The sequence below is a fragment of the Candoia aspera genome, chromosome 13 (assembly GCF_035149785.1).
Source record: "Candoia aspera isolate rCanAsp1 chromosome 13, rCanAsp1.hap2, whole genome shotgun sequence".
Taxonomy (NCBI): Eukaryota; Metazoa; Chordata; class Lepidosauria; order Squamata; family Boidae; genus Candoia; species Candoia aspera.
In genome coordinates, this window is record NC_086165.1 from 12,633,980 (window position 1) to 12,656,056 (window position 22,077).

General features: G+C 43.4%; 1 protein-coding gene across 2 annotated transcripts; it reads right to left on the minus strand.

Moving 5' to 3' along the window:
• Positions 1-133: 133 nt before the first annotated feature.
• TICRR (TOPBP1 interacting checkpoint and replication regulator) lies at positions 134-21,249 on the minus strand. Of its 2 annotated transcripts, none has more exons than XM_063313904.1 (22): positions 20,249-21,248; positions 18,757-19,042; positions 18,279-18,520; positions 17,379-17,628; positions 16,311-16,440; positions 14,964-15,106; positions 14,574-14,783; positions 13,959-14,092; positions 12,669-12,769; positions 12,087-12,180; positions 11,881-11,960; positions 10,664-10,903; positions 10,029-10,125; positions 9,691-9,754; positions 8,795-8,941; positions 7,335-7,425; positions 7,136-7,197; positions 6,199-6,327; positions 5,021-5,163; positions 2,406-4,575; positions 1,852-1,971; positions 134-552 (listed from the first exon to the last, which is right to left on the minus strand). In XM_063313904.1, exons 1-22 carry the CDS (start codon positions 20,903-20,905, stop codon positions 437-439), a joined length of 5,706 nt encoding a protein of 1,901 aa, XP_063169974.1. In that variant the 5' UTR covers positions 20,906-21,248; the 3' UTR covers positions 134-436. The 2 variants fall into 2 exon arrangements, with proteins under 2 accessions (XP_063169974.1, XP_063169975.1); XM_063313905.1 differs by lacking the exon at positions 134-552 and adding an exon at positions 1,194-1,678 and having other exon boundaries at positions 1,852-1,977; positions 20,249-21,249.
• Between the last annotated feature and the right edge of the window lie 828 nt (positions 21,250-22,077).

Below are 22,077 nucleotides of genomic sequence, written 5' to 3' on the forward strand. Positions count from 1 at the left end.
TTTCCCTGCAGTTACAGCCGATAGGTTCAGGGTTAGGACTTCAAAAGTGTGGCTGAGCCAGATTTAGAGCCGAGGAGTACTTAAGCATGAATCTAAGACATGCTAAACCTTTAATGAGCATTTGAAAAATCAGTTTCTCCAGGCAAATTAATTTATTTTGAAAAACAACAATTTAAAAGTGGTTACTTTCACTGCTCTCCATTCAGGACATTCCTGACTCTTAAAACCTTGTAAGGGCCATACAGCAGCATAGCCCTTACTTTAAAAACCTACATAAAACACAGCATTCTCTTTTGCTGTTCTTGGAAGCGAATGCATCACTGTCAGCCACACAAAGCAATGCCTTTTTGGTGGCTGAGTCCTGCTTTCAATTGTAAAATTTGTCCCAGAGAGGTTGAACATCTGGCTCAAAAATATTCCCATTTGCCTTCACATTTCAGCAGAGTGGCCTTTTCCGCGAGTAGGTCCTGGTAATGGATCGCTTTCTGGTAGCTGTGCTGCGAAAAAGAGAGACATCCTCGTTTGTAGCTCCAAACGCATCTGAGTCTTCCCCTATATGAGAAAAGATGTGTGAAAAATCCCAACAGAACAATGTGAAGGACAGAGATGGGGGAACTCACTATTCGTTTGAAGGGCGTCTAGGGCTTTCTAACTTCCTTATGGGAATTTCTTTTCAAAAGAAAAATGAAAACAGTTTGCCATCCAGTTTAGCATCCAGTTGCAGCGGAAGAAGAGAAGGAATCCAGTTCCTCCCCTCTATCAGTTCTTATTTGGCAATAGTTTTTTCCTAAGGTTGCTGCGGGAGGAATGGAGGGAGGCAGGGGGCACCCCACTGGCAGCTTCTGCTTTCATTCCTGCTAATTATTACAGTATGTACACATTTCTGAGTAGCCTCGTGGCACAGAGTGGTAGGCGGCAGTATTGCAACCAAAACTCTCCCCATGACCCGAGTTTGATCCCAGCGGAAGCTGGATCCTCAGGTGGCCAGCTCAGGTCGACTCAGCCTTCCATCCTTCCGAGGTCAAATGAGTACCCAGCTTGCTGGGGAAGGTGACGGCTGGGGAAGGCAATGGCAAACCACCCCGCTCTATAGTCTGCCAAGAAAGTGTCATGAAAGTGGCATCCTTCCAAAGGGTCAGACATGACTCGGTGCTTGCACAGGGGACCTTTCACCTTCACGCTTAGGGTAAACCATGGCTAAGGACAATCTCAAGTCAACCTCACTGGGAGCTACATCCATGTGGTTCTCTTAGCAGTGTTGGAGAAGGGTCTGCCGTCACTTTTTTGTTTTTACTTTCCAATCTTGCCTACAGCCCTGGAACTCCTACATGGTCCCCCACCCCAATATTAACCAGAACTGATCCTGCTTAACATCTCAGGTTGTCTAGATGGTGCCATCTGCTGGGTTCAGTTACCATTCAAAGGCAGGGTTAAGGAAAGTTAACCTCAAACAAGCCAGTTTCAGCTACGGTTCCCGCTCAGAAAATCAAGCCTGGCCCCCACCTGGCTTCATGCACTATGGATATGTTCTCCGAGATCATTGTAACTGAAAACCAGTACCTGGATTTTCTTTTTTGCCCTTCTCACTTCCCATCATTTTCTTTTCTCGTGTTTTTAAAACCACACTCAATAAGAGCAGGGGCTTCCTCATTACTGGTCTTGAAATGCCCTTTCTCGGCTGAAAAGAAAGTACAAATATTTCAAGTAAGCAAGTCTCAGATGCTTTGGAAGACATCAGGAACTTGCACCTTCACAATAGTACATGCAAGAAATTTAGCTCCATTTAAATGTTGTTCCTCTGGGGCTTCTCCCTGGCATTACACCAATTGTTTAAAATGCAAACTTGTGTACCTTTTGGGCACTTCCTCAGGGATGCAGGACGGCCTTTATAGAGCAGTGGGGACCGTTCCAGTGCCCAAAGACCATTAGCAGAGATCACCCCTTTTCCTGAAGATTTGGGTGGAGTCATATCTGGAGCTGGGAAAACAGGAGGATTAAAAGTAATTTAAGAAATTGCATCTAGCATTGGAGGAAAATAAAATGGCTTTCATCGAGCATGTTGGCTGTAAGTAGACAATAAAGCAAGATATCAACAGTTGTGTAGGTTTTTCCTGGCAGCTCACTGGAATGAAAGATCAAGATCCAGGTTCAGTGCCCTTCTCATGGCATCAACATACCATAGAAGAAATGAACCAATGACTGAGATAGGTGGTGAGCTCCCTTTCACTGAATATGTAACAGAGTCTGAACAGCCACCTGCTTGGAGTGCTTTAATTTGGATTCCTACAACCATGGGTGTACCCTTTCTAAATCTAGGATTATATGGAAGGGTCTGGGAGATGGGAATAATTTATTTAATACCTGCTTTGAAAGGACAGTAGTAGGAATAATCAGCCCAAAAGTACCTGAGAAGCTGAAGATGTCCTCCACGATCACTGACTTTGAGGATACTGTCTGTTCTCCCACGCTCAGCAGCTTGGTTGAGTAGAAAGCTGCTCCAGGGTTCTCTTTTATTAGGCACGGCCTTTTCAGTTCTTGGCTGGTCTCCTCTTCTAGTGATGTTTGCTCCAAAGCCCTTTTTCTAGACTCCAGCCCCAGAGTGTTTCTGCAAATGTTCTCATCCTTATTGTCCTCTGTATCACTGCCAAGTGACTGATCTTGAAGCTTATATATTCCTTCAAGTTCTGGTTCTCCCAAGTGCTGAGCTTTTCTGCTACTGGAGAGTTCTAATGCTTCCCTGCCCCCAGTACACAGGGCTGGCTCTTCTCCAGCAGCTTCTGCTGGCCTTTCGCTTCTGTTGCAGCCAACAGCAGCCCTTTTCCTTCGTGGCCAATCTTTGATAGCTTCAGGGGTAATCTTCCCTTTATGTTTTGGAGATGGAGTCCAAGGGATACCAATGCTGCCCTGGGATGGGGAAGTTGTAGATGAGGTACAGAGAGTTGGTGAGTACGACTGGCATATATATGTCTGCCCACCAATTCCAAACTTCCCAGGGGTATTATGGGCAGAACGAACACAAGATGGTGAGATGGACACTGGCTCCAATTTCTCTGAGTGCCTACTACACCAGGCCACTGAAAGATCTCCCATAGTACGATCATTTTCCTCCCTCTTGAGTTTTTCAGATATAACAAGAGGCTGCTGTTCCCCACCTGCCTCAGAAGCAACCTTTTTGATGCGGAGCTTTGGCAGACCAGAAGCCTGCATTTCAAGTTCAACCTCGTAGGTCAGTGGAGTAGCTGTTGCCCCAGCAGTATCAGATATCACCATCTTTTCAGCCTTCTCAAGTCGGGCTGCAGCTTCCCGTTGCCTTCTGTCAGGGGTGCGACGCAATGCATAGGCACAAGAACCTGACTTTGGGATTGCAAGCAGGGAGGCCAGATCATGTCTGGGAGGACTTGAGAAGAGCAGAGGTTGCAAGCCTACAGCTTTCTCTACTGAAGAAATGCTACTTTGTGACATCTTGGGACCCTGTTCTACATGAGAAGTATCTGAAAGAGACTTGTTGAGAAGAGGGGACACATCTAGTTGTTTGCACATTACTATGGCATGGGCAATGCGTATGGGATTACTGGAGGAGAACGCAGGGGACAGCCCTCTCTCTAAACCCTTCCTCTTACTTGGACTTGTTATTTTAGTTGTCTGCTCAGATCTCTGATCCAAGGATGTGTCCTCTGTATTGCCAGGCTTAAAAAATGGGCTGGTTTCAGAAAAAAGGCTCCTGCTGTCCATACAGGGATGCCCCTCTTCAGGCAAGCAAGGAGGGGAGCTGAGGGCTTTTATTGGGGAGGCCTTTCTGACACTCTGAGTTTCTTGGGGAGTACAAGACATTCTTCCCAGCTTTTCCCCAGTTGGAGAGAGTGTACAAGGGCTCACAGCTTTTGCAGGGCCATTACAAGATGGAGAGCTGCCATCAGACTGGAAAGCAGAATGAATCTCTGAAGAGGTCTCAGTAAGAGTCCTAACACTTGGAGTCAAACCCAGTTCTAGATAAGTGTCTTTGAAGGTTGTGGATGATGCATCTGACAGCAGAGAGTTCAACTCCATGGGAAAGATTGGCTCCGGACACGTATTTCTTCTTATCTTGAAAGTCCGGTTCTCAGCCAAAGCTGTGGGTGCTAATTTCTGGGCAATTCTCAAGGAACGCCTTGGGGACTGCAGTTCTGAGCATGACTTCCTCTGAACGCTGAACGGGGATGGAGGAGCTGAGAGAACAATTGGGGAACTGGGACCATCGGCAGGCAAAGCAAATACATCGTCCAGCATCTCAGACAGTGGTTGCTCTTTTGGAGTTTGCAGTTCTGCTGCCTTGGATGGGGAAGGATACCCGTCTTTCCTCTCTGCTATCCGGGGCAGACAGGATTCTTTATTTCCAGTGGATTTAGGCAAGGACTTGCTCTTCTGTCTGGAAGGCGAGAAAAGATTTCCCAAACATTTTGCCACAGAGCTTTTAAGGGCTGGCGTTTTCTGGGGAGACTGTTGTGCCTTTCCTTGAATCCGAGGAGATCTTCTCAGCGTGTTGCCACTGGGATTTAAGAGCTTCTGGGAAGACTGAGAATAACTTTCCCCTGGTGCCTGCGGAAGAAGCGTGCAAAAAGATCACTGCTTTGGGATACAGAGAGAAGAATGGAATAAGCTATGCCCTTTTTAAGTGTGAAGATTAGCATGCCCAATACAAGAAATGGGAAAACAAAGAATTGGAGAACGTAATAATCTTTTTGTAAAATAGCTAGAGCTCATCCACTGTTTAAAAACTGTCTTTAAAAAAATGGTATGTATCTTCTTCTACTAATAGCAAAGGAATCTCAATTTTATGTCATCGAACTCTTACAATTTTTAAAATAAATATATAATGAGGAATATATTACGTGTCAGTAGCTTCAGGTCATTTTTAACTGTACAAATGCCAAGCAGGTACCTTGTAAATGTTAAACTAAAATCTAGAAGCAAGTGCTTTTAAAAAGAGCAAGGAAACTGGAAAAACAAGTATTGAGGAAAAATAGGAAGCTGGTAACTGTACCTGAGGAACAGGTTCATCAAAGGTGAGTTGTTGTCTTCTCGTTCGGGGAGAGCCCATCCTCCCCAAACCAAATCCATCAAAAACTTCTCCAAAGAGAATGCTCTTAGGTGATTGGGTGGCTTTTACAGGAGGTGAAGCCAGACCTGTGAATAAAAATCCAACGGTTCAGACAGGCTTAAGCAACTAAGTTCGTAGGGCTACCTGTGATTGCCATTTTTCATGATGAATCAGAATGCAAAACCCATGGCCCTCCAAATACTACTGAACTACACCTCTCAGCATCATTTAACCAGCCTAGCCAATGGTGAGGGATGCTGAGAACTTTAGTGAAGTAATATCTGGAAGGTTGGAGGTTGTCTACTTTGCATTAGACTATAGAGAAGGCTTTGGTACAATTAAAATTAGCAATCAAAAACAAACCAATTCTAAGCTGTAGAGAACTGTCAGCCCTTCCAGATAAACTAGACAGGAAACACGACTAGATGAACTAATTCTACTTTGCTGTAAGGTGTCAGAATCCACAAAGGACTGATGAATCGTTTGACCGTGCTCATCTGCTGTGATGAGCCAACACGTGTCAGGCACCAGAAGGAAGGGGGATCCAGAAAGGAGTGTGAAAGAATGCTGTTTGGACTAATGATGAGAGTCAAGGTCGCACGAACCAAAGACATCTGTGCTAGGCATGCAGGACTGTTGGAGCTAAGGGGGGAGGAATGGAGGGGGCGCTTGCTTGTCTGCTTGCTTTTAATTAGGTAGTTTAGGCAGGAATCTTTAGTCGTGGCTTTTTGCCTTGTTCTGTACACATTCTCAATAAATCTGAAATCTGCATTTTAACTTTTGCATGAGTCAGACCATTATTGGGGTTACCTGTGTCAAATTCTTACATAAGGCTACATTAACAGAATCTTGCAAGTCTGAAAGTAAAAATCTCCCGCCCTCCCTATATATTGCTTGAGTGGTCCGGGCGGGTCTTTCCTAAGTTTCTTCTTCAGACGGTTACCCTCTCGTGAACTTCCTTTTCTTTTATCTGATCATTCCCTAGGCAGCATTTCTTCTCTCTGTTCTCCAAGGTCACCCTCACATTCCATCACAAGAACTGACCAAACACAGATATAGATACATGTCAGGAAACCTCAGTCTCTCCCTTGCTTGCATCCCCATTAGATCTTCTTGCTCACCTTGCTCTTCCAGATGTGCAGAATGGACTGGTGCTGTGTTCTTCTTATTTGGCTCTAGAGAGTGGAAGGAGTTGGAGAGAAATTTATCCTGCATCAATTGCTTGATCCGTGGGCTTCTTCTTAAACCATCTTTCAGGAAGACAGAACAAAGGGGGAGAGAATCAAGGAGCGCTAATGCTTGATATGGACTATATCACCCTTAGAAGGAAATACTAAGGACTGGAAGCCCCACTCATCCAAACAAACAGCTCTTGAAGGTCCATGAAGGATTCTTTAGATACAATCACTTTTAGAAGCATAAATTGGCAGGATGGGGAGCTGCTGATCTCTGTCTCTAGCAAGTAAGTTTTCTAGACACCAGCACTCAGAGACAGACATAACACTAAGCTTGGACATTCAACTATAAAGTGCTGTGGTTAGCATAGCCCAGTGTCCTTTAGAGAGATGCTTGCTTCTCTCTCTCTGTCTCTCACACACACACACACACACACCACACCTAGGTGAAATTGGAGCCACTTTGTACCAGCGGGGAAAGGCTGAATCCCCAGCTCATCTGTGACTCCAATCCTGCGTCTGCAACTCTGCAAAGGATGAAAGCGGCTGAAATAACAATGCTGCACCTGCTGCATGGCTCTGTGCCCCGAGCCAGAATTTAGTCATTTCTCAAATTCCTGTGGTGGTTCAGACAGCATCCTGCATATAAGCTAAAGCAGCTTGCTGGCTGGGGAATTCTGGGAGTTGAAGTCCACACATCTTCAAGCTGCCAAACACTGAGCTAAAGTAATCTGTAACAGGCCAAGGTTAAAGATTCATGAAGAATGCTTGCCCCTTCTTGCTCTGCTATGAAGATAATTTTAGTTGCATTCGTCTAACCAGTGCCTCTCAATTCTGGAGTCGCTCTGACATGCAAAGAAAGAGCTCGTCGATCAGTACTTACAGGTTATGATTTTTTCAGGAGATTCTTCTACAATGCCAACATCAGACCCAGGATCTGAACACCTTTGAATGAAAGAATGTTTGAGACTCAGTGGAGCAGCAGCTGGGGTAGAAGTGAAGAAAGGAAGTAAGAAACTTCTACTTTATTCCAAACTAAGATTGGTCTGCTGCTGTTGAATGAATCCAATGCTTTCACTCACCGGCCTGTAATCTGCCTGTGCAGCAGCCTCTTGGAAATCTGCTTGTGCAAGGGGGTTTCGGCCACCCTTTTGGTCAACAGCTTGTGATGAGCTGAAACAGAGAGTAAGTTGCATGAGGAAATAAGCCTACATTAAAACAAGTCAGGTGGAGATGAAGCATGGCTGTTTGCTTCATGTTTAGAAAGCAAGGGCTAAAGGATTAAATTTATATTCGAAGCAGCTTCTGCTCCCCCTCGTTATCACGACAAACATGGCTGCATCTTGAACAGGATCACATTTCCCCCCTGCATAAGCTGTAGCGGATGAACTCCGCTTTATCCGAGGTAGGGAATATAGTCCTGTGAGAAGAAATTCCATATACACCCGGCTGTTACGTGGGGGTGGTGAAAGGAAAGGTGAGAGACAGGATCGCTGGGTGGCTGGGGAATTCTCCATGCTGGCTGGGGAATTCTGCGAGTTGAAGTCCACATGTTTAAAGTTGCCACGGTTGAGAAACACTTCTCTACAGAATGGTGGGCATGTCACTGCCCTCTGTCTATAAACATCTTGCCTGAGATGGCAAGAATTCCCCCGCACCCCAAATACTTCCCTGCCTGCAACCATTATGACTATGTTCTATATCCACCATGACATTCAAGCTCCTTCTTGGAAATCTAGCATCATTTTCCTCTTAATACAACTGGACCACCAACATCAACTCACCTCAGTTTGGTTAAGACCTCATGTTCCTTTCCAGAAAAATTCCAATTTTCTAATCTGGACCCTACACTCATTTACTTCCTAGCTCTGACAACTGCATTCCATTGCAGAGCCTGTTGCTACAGTTTATGCTTAGAACACCCAACCTTTTTGAGCACAAAAAGTAACAGAGGCCACAGTAAAGTGGCATGCTGGGATAGAACTAGTCTAATTTCATTAAGTAAATCCAAGTTTTTTTTTAATCTGTTCAATCGTGTCTGATTCTCAGAGACTGCCTTGACAAGTCCCCGCAGTTTTCTTGGCAAGGTTTTTCAGAAGTGGATTGCCATTGCCTCCTTCCTAGGACTGAGAGAGAGGGACTGGCCCAAGGTCACCCAGCTGGCTTTGTGCCTAAGGCAGGACTAGAACTCACTGTCTCCTGGTTTATAGCCTGGTGCCTTAACCACTAGAACAAACTGGCTCTCTGTCAAATCCAGTTAACAGGTATTTAATGATGATCCTTGCCTATCAGAAAAAAACTAGTTAGCTGGCAATTTTTGGGATGGTTCTTGGGAGTGTTTCTGAACCTTAGGGCCTCGTGTTATGTACATTTCGTTTAAGTGCTTTGTTTCAGATAGCAGAGATGCTGAACTCTTAAATGGATGCTTAGAAAGCAGCAAATGTAATCGTAAATAAAAGTCATTTATGGAACAGGGGAGACTTGTGCCAATTGGCAAGGCACTCATTCAAGCATTTTAGCATTCAATCCATTATTCCCTTACCTTTAATGTCTTCGTTAGACCTGCCAGGTTTATGTTTTAGATCTTCTAAAATGGAAACTGACCGGCTCCGAGAAATCTTTGGTAAGGAACTTTTGCCCAGAGGTAGCATTTCTTCATTGAAAAGGTTTCTTCTCACTTTTGTCACTTCTGAAAACAAAAGAAAAAAAAAAGAGGTTTGCTGATCTGCAAGCATGTCCTAGACAAAACCAATCATCAGTAAGATGTTTAAGAAAAGCATCAGTAAGACATGTTTAAGACAAACATCTAACTACTCCTGTTCATCAGATCAGTTCTGATGAAACTGATACAATTTGTGGATGTTTTACATGGAGGCACAGGGTAGAATTAAGGGTGTTCAAGATAAAATGGATTAAAGGAGGTTTGTAAAAATAGAGCACGTGCTAGATGTTTTAATGAATGTCTGTGAAAGAGTAATCCATTCAGCTATGCAAGTGAATAACTCATTCCAACCAGCCTGAATTTCTCCCCTTTAGCCAATAAGTTATGCTGAAGAAGCAGAGACAGCAGCAATTTGGGGGGGGGGGAGCAGATGCTTTTTTATGATCTTTTTTATGTACAGTTGTTATCAGATCTGTATTATTCAATCTCCTTTAATGTAGCTAAATTTTGTTATACTGCCTGTAAAATTAGGCAGACTTTGATTATCCACTGATAAACTCACCACCAATTGTAATATTTGATCTTGTTTTCTTTTTACTTTTTTATTTTTAATGCATTTTTGTTTGCAATTTTGGTCAGTGACTGTAATTAAAAAAAAATAAATCATTCAGCGGATGCTGTTTTAGGACATGAAGTTTCAGTCTAATATCTTTATCCCCCTGTAATGTGAGAGAAAAATCACCTCACTTCCTGCTTAGGAAAGAAAAAAGGCATACCTTGTACTCCCGTTTTCTTCGAAATGGGTGCCAATTTGATATCAAGGGGCACACGAGAGCTGTCCTGAAAATTTAGAACATGGCATTAGAAAGACTACAAAATTACCTCATTTTATAGGCTTCGCTGGAAAACTAATGCCAGTGAATGAGCTATTTCATTCCAAGTTCTATAGAAAGCAAATTATGGCTCTCCCTTCCATGCACAAAAGCTATCGCACTTTCCAAAAGATTGCCCTTTATGGAACAGAGGGGCCTTCCCTAACAGCTGTGTGCATTCTCTCACACGATCCTGTCCCTTTAATCTTGCAAGCCATTTGTTCCCCAGCAGAAGTTTTCACCTTTCTCCTGCGGTTCCTGGACGCTTGGGGAATTTCTATTTGGCGTAAGTTCTGTGAAACTTCCGTGATACTTCGATGTCTGGCTAACGAATGCTTTCTGGAACCAGAAGACAACCTTTTCAGCAAGTGAAGCAGAAACATTTAGATCTGTAGCATTTGGATTCTTAATTTTTAGGATGTAGGACTTCTGCCTCCCCACCATGAAGAAAGCTTGACTGTTTTTAATATGCACTAGACCAGTGCTTCTCAACCTTGGCAACTTTAAGATGTGTGGGCTTCAACTCCCAACTTAATTCCCCATGCTGGCTGGGGAATTCTGGGAGTTGAAGTCCACACATCTTAAAGTTGCCAAGGTTAAGAAGCACTGCACTAGATTTGAGTTTCTCACACACTAATGACTTCAAGATATTCCCATACCATGATAAGCCCATTAGATAAGGATGGTATCAATTCTGTCTTTGATGCAGTAACAAGCCAATATTGTGGCTACTTGGAAATTAGATTCCAGAAGCAGAAGGAGCACTGAAAAAAAGTTAACAGAACTAACGTTTTGCATAGATCAAGTAAGGCTGCTTTGACATTTTAGTCTAAATTAAACTCAGTACTATTTATTCCTTTTTCTGACATATATTTACCGCTTCTTAGCAGATCGGGTGCGCAGTTCTTCCAGCTCATCTGCTTCAGTGCCTAAACAACCTGTTTTAGAAAGTGGAACAGAAGCAGCAGAAGCAGGAAGGGATGACATTTGCCTCTCCTGAGTTATGGAATCATCGCTGAAGAAGTCCACCGGAAGGACAGAAGCTAACTTAGGCGGAATCTCGGTTCCCAGGCTGTAGTACAAATCACCAAGAGTCTTAGGCACAGATTCCATATATCTGTTGGGAGAACAACCATCGGATTTTAATCTTGGTAAAATTTGTGTACCAGGTTCTATACTCTGCTTTGTCAATGAACTGCAAAAAATGTACTCTCTCTAAATACTTCTGTTTTAAGTGCTAAACAGGTTGGTTTGCTAATTATGGGAATATTTGGCCAGTCTGCATAAAAACAGAATTGAATAGATACTCCTTGCTATCTCCATGTGAACCACTCCAATTACTCAACTGCATCATTCAGGATTAAACTCAGAGGGAACTCTTTCCTTACAACTAGATCTTCAGCTCAACCACTGAAATACAGTTTTGCTTTCAATTTACATTTCACCTTTACAGCACTCATGGCAGAATGCTGTATGTTCAGTAGATCACTAATCCTCAAAGGTAAATGAATCTTTAGGAAATATGGTGCTATAGAAGCAAAGATGTAAATCCCAGTAACAGACACTTAAAGCCAGGGCTCATTGTTTTAAAATATGAGGGCTGCTGAAAATCTTAATCTTGCCAAGTCAAGCAAGGTATTACCATAGGTCTCACAAGTAATATTTTGAAACTTTTATCTAAGCAATACTTTGCCAGTCATTCTAAAGCATACATAAAATTTTAAACACCTCAAAATTAATTTAATGTGATTTACCCCAGGCAAGTACTTAAATGTACTGCAAGATGTTTTCGGAAGAAGAAGTCGGTTCTTACCAGTTTATTCTACTTCAAAAAGGCTGCTGCACTCAGTTTCATCAAAAGAAATATTCCAAGCTAGTAAGTCAGACTTTCCACCTTATCGGCAATAATACAAGGCCAAATGTAAAATCAAATTCTGTGATTTGATTATTGATGAGTACTGATATGCAAAATGTGGAGCTCAAAACATTTAACATACTCCTATTCTTGAGTACTGTGAATAATAGAATCGGTGTTATCTTTCCTGCTGTGTTCCGATTTTCTCATTAAAAAAATCTTTCAGCATGAGCACTTACATATCTACAACTTCTTCCAAAAAACTGGTGAGGTATCCTGGGTCTTTAGTCAAGCACAATATCCTAAGTAACTCCGTCATCTGCAAGAGAGTAGAGTCCCAAAATCCATGACACTCGGGCCACTAGTTGCAATTCAGGGCAACTAAAGGGCAAAGCCTCACTTTCCAGTACTCAAGAGATGTTTAACACCCCCCTTCTTTATCTACCTCTTCCACAAGCTGCTCCATTCTGTCTGTGCTGTTTTGCAAAAAAGGACATTGCAGGCACATTTCCAGGCGCAAGTACACTTGAAGTTGGCACCTTTAAAAAAAAAGGAGAAGACAAGGATATTGAGGGGAGATATTCCTTCTTTCTCTTTTCTCCTTATCTGTTCAAAGCAGTAATAAAAATGGTCTGTGTGTGTGTGCATGTGCACGTGCATGGGAAATTACTCTGAAAAACGTTTTCCCCACACAGCCCAAGGGTACAAATGTTCTCGATTAATACCAGTTACAGTAGCATTTTGGATGAAGGGCATTTCAACTGCTCATCAATCAGTTTTATTACTGTCAAGTGTTCTAGAGGAAAAGCAGTCTACAAGCGTGGTAAAACAATACATTTTCCCAAGACTGATTACATACTGGGTATATTTAAATAGTTTTGGAACAATGTAAAGGGAGTCAGTTTAAATCAAGGACAACGTCACAGGAAGTATTCAACTAAACCCCTCCACTTATGCACTGGGGAATCCCATTTATCGAAAAATTATCTGGGTCAATTATTGTAGAAGCAAACATCAGGCCTCGTACTCCTTGATTCTGATTTCTTTATCAGGGTCAGTGGCAAGTTGTTGACGAAGAGTGTTGGTGGTCTTCAGGAGACTGGTCTGGATCCTGTCTAGACAAGCTGCCTATGAACACAACATCAGAGAGGAAGATGTTACTGTGGATACACACTGAGTACAAGTGGCAACCTCAGAAGCAGCTCATCGGAATAACTGCACAAATACAAAGGGGCCGTCTAATTAAATGAGAAAAACAAAACAGTTGGGAAGTATCAAAGAGATACTCATTTAATAGATGTATATGCCACTGCTAAATCTTAGTCTTATATTAAGGAGCAATCAAGTTAAGACAGAAGAAATTTCCTTTCTTCTTCATTTATATGGAGGCAGATGAATTTGAACAGAAAAAGAAAACCCACACAAGATGTTCCCTGCATGATGAGCAAGATGCCCTTCTCAAGCAAGAACAGAATTTTATTGCTCTGTTTTAATATATTTTAATATCAGTTGGGTTGTACTGAAACATCATATGACTATTTCAAAGTCAAGACTTGCTGGACGGTGGCTTGTTCTAATCCAATCAGGCTTATTGGAGATTTATGCTTTGTTTCTGCAATAAAAACAAGTTTTCATTTTTTGGCCACCATTTTCCTTTGGAACTGGCAGGTTTCATCTTTTATCCTAGCAGGCACAGCTTTCTTGCAGTCTGTAAACCAACTGCATATAATGTGGAAAGAATCCTGAAGGGAGAGGAAAGAAGGCAAGTGACAACAGTCACAGAAGCCTACTCACTTGCCCAGCTTACTTAGGGCCATGACCAATAGCTGCTTTGCAGGATGTTCCCTAAGGGGTGTGTATAGGCAGGCAGGCAAAGATAATTCATGAAGCCCAATTAGCTGGACTCCTCCTTCCCACAGAACCATTACCACCAATTGCCCGTAGACATTTGTTTGAAAATAAACAGATAAAAATTATTTACAATTGTTTAAATTGCTTCCAGCTTACTTTATTTTTATTTATTAAATTTATATCACCGCCCATCTCCCCCAATGGCAGGATCATTATCCTAATAAGTAGAATAGAAACACTTAGGATAGAGCACCTTCCCAAAGAAAATTAGAAAATACAGTACAAACTTTTCCTTGATTGCTCATGGCCATTTCATCACATAGACAAGCAATTTATACTTCTGTAATGTAGAAATAGAAGCTTGTTCTCTTTAGCTTCCCTTTCAGTGCTCTGTACAATAAAAACTTGAAAATCTGTGAAAAACTTCTGGAGGGCAAAGATAGGTGTATCTAAGCAGCCACTCTACCTCATTGGATTTCTCAAATGTATTAACAGCGGTCACCATATCCTGAGAACATGCAAACAAATTTTCTCCATCCATCATCGCCTTCTGGTAGTTTGTAGAGATATAAGAAAGCATTTCGTCTTCAGTACTGACGTCTGTAGAAACACACACAGCCACACAAAATATTGTGCTATTCTGCGCCAAAATAACAATACAGCAATTTCTCATTTTATAACACAGTGAATTTACAGTGAGGGAATCATAAAAACCTAGTGATATGGAGACATAGGGGAAAAAGGGAAAATGCTGGGGGAAATAATTTTCTCCCATTTGTTGTTTTTTTCTCCCAAATGTTTATGCATTCCTACTCAGAACAATGGACCTTCACATTGCCATTATTAACAAGCCAGACCTCTCCATGTGGACTGACCTAGTTTACACACTAAGAAATCTCTTAAAATTCAAGGATCCATACTCAGCTATCTCATTTTGCCAATTCTCCCTTAAATCTAATCTGTATGAAAACACCCAGCTTCTACCCCCTCCTCTTGTTCAAATTTTGTTCTGAAACACTGGACTTTTCACCATCCTCCACCCACTACACGTGACAGGCAGCTGATCTCCTCCTGCACAAACCTATTTTGGTTTTCCCTTTTCTCCCCTTTTCTTCCCCCTTATCATCCAATCTTCTGGATAGTAGCCTTTGGCACGGCTTTTTGTTCGCTGGCAGGTCTCCCTCTGGCTGATGTTTTTGAGCTTTTACATTCAGCATGGCAACGTTCAGCATCTGAAGAGAACGAGGCATGGTTTTCATTTTCTGCCTAATGGGTGTCCGGGGAACTCCACCTAGCCAAATGAAAAACAGAAGCAGAATGTGAATTTGGTTCATGAGAGTCCAACAGATCAACAGCGCATCAGATCATACAAAGCACAACTATTTATCAGGGTTGATTTGGTCTTTAAGTAAGGGAGATTTGTTCTCTGGTGTTTTCATCTGCATGATTATGAAGAAATATAAATGCATACATCTCTTTTTCTGGTCTCGGGGGTGAGATGAAACTGTACGCTCAGAAATTTTTTTCTGGTAAAATTCTGCTAGGGACTGCATCAGCTCCATTTCTGATTTTGGGGTCTCCTCTTCCTCTTTAGCAGAACTTGCTTGCAGCATCCTGTGCAGGAGAAAAGGAAAAGGAAAATGGATAAGAGCAAAGAAGTTGTGGCCCTTCCCCATTGCAACAACTGGCAGGATTTTGCATTTCTGATTAACAGTCCCTCTGGTGGGAGGAGATGGGCAATGACAAATTTGATAGATAGATAGATAGATAGATAGATAGATAGATAGATAGATAGATAGATGATAGATAGATAGATGATAGATAGATAGATAGATAGATAGATAGATAGATAGATAGATAGATAGATAGATAGAAAAAATAAGATTCCTTCCCCCTGGACGTTTTGCTTGAAACTGAAAGAAATGAAACTTTAATTTTGGGACTTGATGATTAGAATTGTTTATGATTATAGAAATACTGTGTACTATTAATTTTAGAGTAAGAGGTTAATGTATCTTATATTTGTATCTGTACCAAAGAAAGTTGGAAGCTATTCTTTTTCTATCCTTTTTTCTTTTCTGCACTCCTAATTTTGCTTTCTTTCTGGTCTTTTCTTCTCAACTTTCTGTTTTTTTATACTTTATCTCTTATTGAAACTTAGTAAAATTTTACATAAAAAAATATTCCTTCCTCCCTGGATTGTTCGGCTCAGAAATGAATCTACAAGATTTCAGGACCATTCCTGATGAGCATATGCACTTTCAAAACATTTTCAGTGAATGTCCCGGTGCATTTCTTTTAATTTAGGTCTTTGCTGAGCATAAATGCTTACCCTTTGGAAGAGACTATGGGAAGCAAAGTTATTTTAATTGAACTGCATTTTAGCAGGACTAGTAGGTAAAGGTAAAGGTTTCCCTTGACGTAAAGTCCAGTCGTGTCCGACTCTAGGGGGCGGTGCTCATCTCCGTTTCAAAGCCTTGGAGCCGGCGTTGTCCATAGGACACTTCTGGGTCATGTGGCCAGCATGACTCACGGAACGCCGTTACCTTCCCGCCGAAGCGGTACCAATTAATCTACTCACATTTGCATGTTTTCGAACTGCTTGGTGTGCAGGAGCTGGGACGAGCAACGGGAGCTCACCCCGCCGCGCGGTTTCGAACCGCCGACCTTCCGATCGACAGCTCAGCGGTTTAACCCGCAGCGCCACCGCGTCCCCCGACTAGTAGCAGGACTAGTAGTTGTGGAGTATTTGGCATCTAGGTCTGCTCTTCCCTAAACTATACCACTTCTTAAGGTCAAGCAAAAAAAGAGGAATTACCTAAATGATTCCATCAAGTGTGAACTTGCACCACAGAGGTTTGACACAGTGTACCAATCTTCAAGGACCGCAGGGCTCCAGCTGTGAGTGCGGGACAGTTCCTGCTGGGCCCATTCTGGACATAAAGTCTCTGTTAAACATGTATAGATGGAACATAAAACAAATAAAAAAAGAGGGGGCTTGGACCTTCCCGGTTATGAAAGCACTTGCATCAAATATCATACATGTCTAAGCAGAACTTATTTCAGGCAAGCATGAGTAAGGTGCACTTTCAGATATTATGGGTGAGCCTATAATAAAATTGAGAGCCAGTTTGATGTAGTGGTTAAGGCACCAGACTAGAAACTGGGAGACTGTGAGTTCTAGTCCTGCCTTAGGCACAAAGCCAGCTGGGTGACCTTGGGCCAGCCACTTTCTCGCAGTCCTAGAAAGGAGGCAATGGCAAACCATTTCCAAAAAACCTTGCCAAGAAAATGGCAGGGATTTGTCCAGGCAGTCTCCGAGAATCAGACACGATCGAATGTATAATAATAATAATGATAATATATAATAAAATAATAAAATAATAGTCTTCTCCAACCTGAGAAGGGGTTAGGAATCTTGAATGGTTAGGAAATCAGTGGGTGTAGGGGAAAACAGGCTCCATCTCAATCCTAGCAATACTGAGTTGCTGTGGATTTGGGGGTCTGTCACAACGTGGAGGCTTTTTATGCTTTTTACTATATATAGTGACGTTAGTTACAGATGGTATTTACAATGCATTCCTGGTGTTTACCCAGTGTCAGATTTCCTAAGTCTCCCTCCCAGTGACTATGAATTTCAACCCTCCAAAGGTCCCATTGGAATGGTAGCCTATGGCTATTTTGCCTTCTGCTAAATGGATGTTTTGTCACTGGCCACACCCACCATGGCAGCCATCCACCACACGCTCTCAAAACCCCAAACAGGTTCTTGGCCAAGAAAATCTGCCTATACCTGGAACGTTGCTAAAGGTTCCTTTTCAGACCAAATACTGGAGGGCTTCTTCAAACATCTGAAAACCACAGTAGTAAAAAAGATCAAGCTTACCAGGACTTGCTTGGTGGCCTTCGTCTGAGTCATCCACAACTTGACTTAGCACATCGCTCACAATTTTTGGAAGACAGAAGTCCTCATCCTTGGAAACGTTCTCTGCCCCAGATGTTTGAAGGAGGGACCTCTCAGCTTCTGCCACTTGCTCAGCAAAGAGCAGAGAAAGAAGTGCAGTGGTGCCAGAGATGGGGGAGAAAATGCCAGTACAAGGAGAATCAGCTCCAGATGAAAAGGACACTTCAGCAACCTTTCCAACAGAAGAAGAACAGGCAAACAATTAGGGGGTATACAAACCCTTCCTGAGAAACTAATGCAGCTGATGCAAAACTTTGAAGGAGGAACTTTGTTTTGACAGTCCTTTCAGCAAAGCATCCTTTGAAGCTGACAAGCTGCTGTGCTGCTTCACTTCACTTCCGGGGTCCCCTAGAGCTATGGAACTGGTGGACAAGGCCCCAGAAGGCACACAACAAACTTCTGTGAGATGAACTGTGCTACTGCTGAGCCTCAACAAGGCAAATATTGTAACTTCCATGGAGCAAAGCTGTTTTGTACAGCCCTAAAGGTGACATGTTTTCCCCTCATATATTTCACAATTGTTTCCTTCTCTCTTCTTAAAAATTACCTTTGGAGATCTGGGAGCTGCATCTAAATCTTTCAGGCACTCGCGTAACCCCTGATCTCAAGAATAATGGTGAACTGTCTGATGTTGCACCACGCTGAATCTACGCAAAGTGCAAGTTTACTTATAGTAAGCAAACTTCTGGAAAACCGATCTACATTCCTCTGAGCAACTGCCAAATATGGTGGTTATCAGTGGAACATAATCGATATTACTGTACTTATTAACTTTTTATAATTAGAGAAGATTTGTTTTGCAGAACAAAAAGGGAGACTTACCATATGAAGTCCTTGGGCCAGAATGTATTTTACAAACTGCTGGAACAAAGAAATCTCTTGTGCTGAAGGTTCCAGTGGCTTACTCTGGAGTGCCCAGCTCTCTGTATGAAGATTTCTAACATGCGCTGCCCTCCAGTCTGTCATAGTGCATTTAAGGCGTATATTGACGGTACCTTCGAAGTGCCTCTGGTTCAAAGTTAGAGGCTGCAGCACCACAGCACAGCTCCAGGCTTCTTCTCTTCCTGTCCAATTTTAAAGATCAGAAGGGTACTTTGTTTACCAAGCAAACAAACTTCCTTTCTGTAATTTCTGTATGTAGTAATGAATAAAAGCTGAAACAAATGCTAGCATGATACTATTACCCTGAATGCCTTATAACAGGGGTTTTGTTTTATCTGCTTAAAGCACAACTATGTAATAGAATAAGCCCTCTTTTTCACCGCAGCTGCTCACGAACCATAAATATTATTTTCATTACCATCAACCTTGAGCAGCAGGACTCCATCCAGATTTGGGAAGGATACTTGTAAAGAAGGAGGCAAGGAAAACAAGCAGTTTAAAGATGAATCGAAAGGCAGTATTTTAGTCCACGGGGTGAAAGATGGCTCGGAAGATGAACACTCCACAGGGGAAGCTGGGATGGTCCTTTTTTTCTGATGGTCTAAATACTGAATTAGGACCTCAGGTGGCAGAATGGTGCCTCCCAAGATGCACATCACTTCAAGCATCATACAGTAGCCAATGTGATCTGGGGATTCAAGGAGCTGAAATGAGACAAATTAAAGATGACCGGATTAAAGCTAATCACATAATGGTTGGAACAGCACATACAAGACTAGGTTAAAATTGGGTTGCACAGTTTGTGGTTCAGTGTGTTGTGGTAATTTATCCACTGACTTAGTGTGTTGTCTGAATCAGACCATCAAGTTAAGCTGCAATTTGCTTTATTTATTTGAGCACTGCGTGTTACATGAACTCAGCATCCCAATCATCATCATGTCCTACATGAGCCTGCTGGAGACTTCTATTCAGTGACAGAGGATCTTCTTCGTGTTCCCCAGTAATATTACAGTTTTGCAAAAGAGACAGCTCCGTTTCTACAATGGCATCCAAGCAATGGTACAAACTCCCAACAAACATGAATCTAGTTCAGTGGTTCCCAGTCTTTTCTTTTATATAGACTATTACGTCATCATCCTAATCTTTGGAGGTTACCTTGTAAGCCAGCAGTTGGCAAACCAGCAACTGTGGTCTATGTGAACATACAGACCCGTCACATAGGCACACACAGCCTTTCCCAACTGGAGTTTCACGGAACCCAAGGGTTCCACAAGAGGTCGCTAGGGATTCTGTGAGAGGTTGTGCCAGTGCTTGCAAGTGGGAATTTTCATGCGCTGCGACTCAGCTGCCGGCCTGCCTCTTTGCTGTTGTTGTAAAAGGTGGGTTGTGTGGGTTAGAAGTGAATTGTATTGTGAAGTTTTTCCATTTTTTGCCATTTTTATGCAGGGGTTCCCCAAGACCCGCAAATATTTCAAGGCTTCCTCCAGGGTAACAACATTGACAAAGACTGGGCACGAGTATTTATACATGATTCTGGACTTACAGTCTTTTCTGTTCATTTGGGTAGAAAGAAGAGCTGTAGATATACAGCATTTGGCACACTTTGTGAATGGGTGATCAGCATGCCTGAAAACGTCAGGATCAGACACACCTATAGCCAGTCTCAATGTAGGTGATTGAGAAAAACCAGAGAATAGTAAGATGAAGTTGAAGCCTTAAAATCAAAAAGTTCTGAATGTAATCAATCAGCTGTAACGCCCAGATGAACTTGGAACCACTGCTCTACCTTAGTCTCTTATCTCAGAGTTGTAGAAATAAAACAATAACCGAAGTACATACAGTATGATTTTTGAAGGAAAGAAAACAAATGCAGCAACATAACATACAGAACAATAATCTGAGATTTTTACCTGGGACCGTTCAGTGGTGTCCATCCAATATAGAGTGACCTTCTGATTAGCCATCATTTCCTGAATCCCTTTAGGGATGAATTTTTCCGCCAGGTCATGAGAAGGAGGCAGTTTCTCTGGTAAATGAGCGTAATGTCCAGAAATAAATTGCCATAGTTCCCTCTGGGAATGAGGGCAGGGAGATAAGATGAAAATGGCATTAGCAAAGCCTTCGTGACTGGCATGCACTGGAGGGTTGTCCACAGTCACAGGTAGCTTGTTTCTCTGGCTCCTCAGCACTGGTTTCGTAGGAGAGGCTATTTCGGGGCGGTCCCATTGATAGTCAAGCAGGGTTTCTTTCAGGATGTTCCGAGTCACGGCGGCTCGTGGTGCTGGGCCAGGCGAGCATGGAGTGCAGAGTCGGTTCCCAAGCCTGGCCTCCAGCTCCTCCTCAAAGTCTTCCCAACTGCGGGACCCAAGCTCCCGGAAACTGCCTACTCGTGAAGCCCGGCCACGGATGCCTACAGAGTCAAAGAACTTGAAATCCCATCGGACCTTAGCTAGGCCAAACTTGCAACCCAAGTAGTTCAGGATCCTCAAGGTGCCCAGACGAAGATGAACCATCTCTGTGGAGTCAGCCGTGTCCAAGAGGAAAACCACATTGTGGGAGCAGGCCATGATGCTTCCGCCACTTATATTCCAGATGCTCAGAAGCGCGAGGGGAGGGCATACACGTGAACTGAGACTTTGAGGAGGAGCCCCTTATTTTAGCATCTTAATGTCAATCCTGAATACGCTAAAGATGAAAAGTGTGTCCCCGGGATATGACTGGGGCTGTCCTTCCAAACAAACATGCTTACAGCAGGGCTTGCAAAGCGAGAGAAACTTGGGCCTCCGCTGGAATTCACAGGCAGGCGGCAGCGCCGTCCACCTCCAAAGCATGCCCTTCTCAAAGAAAAGTGTTGCCCTGTCCCCATTGGCAAAAAGGCAACCCCCTTTACTCTATCCACTGGACCCCTTTGCAAATGGGGTCTTAATCTGTAATGACTACTGTGGAGATTACCCCTTGCTCTGCCCCCAGTTGCCCTGGGGATTCCCCCCCAGCTTTGATAACTACTCTCCTGCTCCCCCCGTTGCCCTAGTAAGTACCCCCCCCACCTTGATGACTACCTTCCTGTCCGCCCCCCCCCCGGTTGATCTGGTAACTACTCCCCCTCTACCTTGATGACTACCTTCCTGCCCCCCCCCCCGGTTGATCTGGTAACTACTCCCCCTCTACCTTGATGACTACCTTCCTGCCCCCCCCCCGGTTGATCTGGTAACTACTCCCCCTCTACCTTGATGACTACCTTCCTGCCCCCCGCCCCCGGTTGTCCCAAGACTATAGGAGACTAAACGGCTCTCAAGAGCTTAAGAGCAGAGGAGAGGGTTAACTGCTATTCAAACGAACTCCTAACACCAGGGGTTTCTCCCACTCCCTGACGCTTCCCGGGCCACCCACCCACGGAGAGAGGGAGCCAGCGCGAACCCGCTACCCAGACGGAGCCCCTCGAACCGTCGCCATTATACCCGGGATCACCCCAATCCATCCAACTGCTGGCGAGCTTCGCTCTCTGCTTTCCCATTGGCTTGGAGGGTAAGCCTGGCGCCCTCCCCATTGGCTCGGCGTGTTCCACAAGCTCCGCCCCTCTCTGACCTCAGAGGCGGCCTCCTCCTCCTGCTCTTCTGATTGGCTGCAGCTATTGACGCAGGCGCCTTCGCAGGCGGAAGAACGAACCCGACGCCCGTTTTTCTCTTAAAGGCCCCGTGGCCTCTCCACGTAAGGAGACTTGAGAGCAAAAACTTCAGTG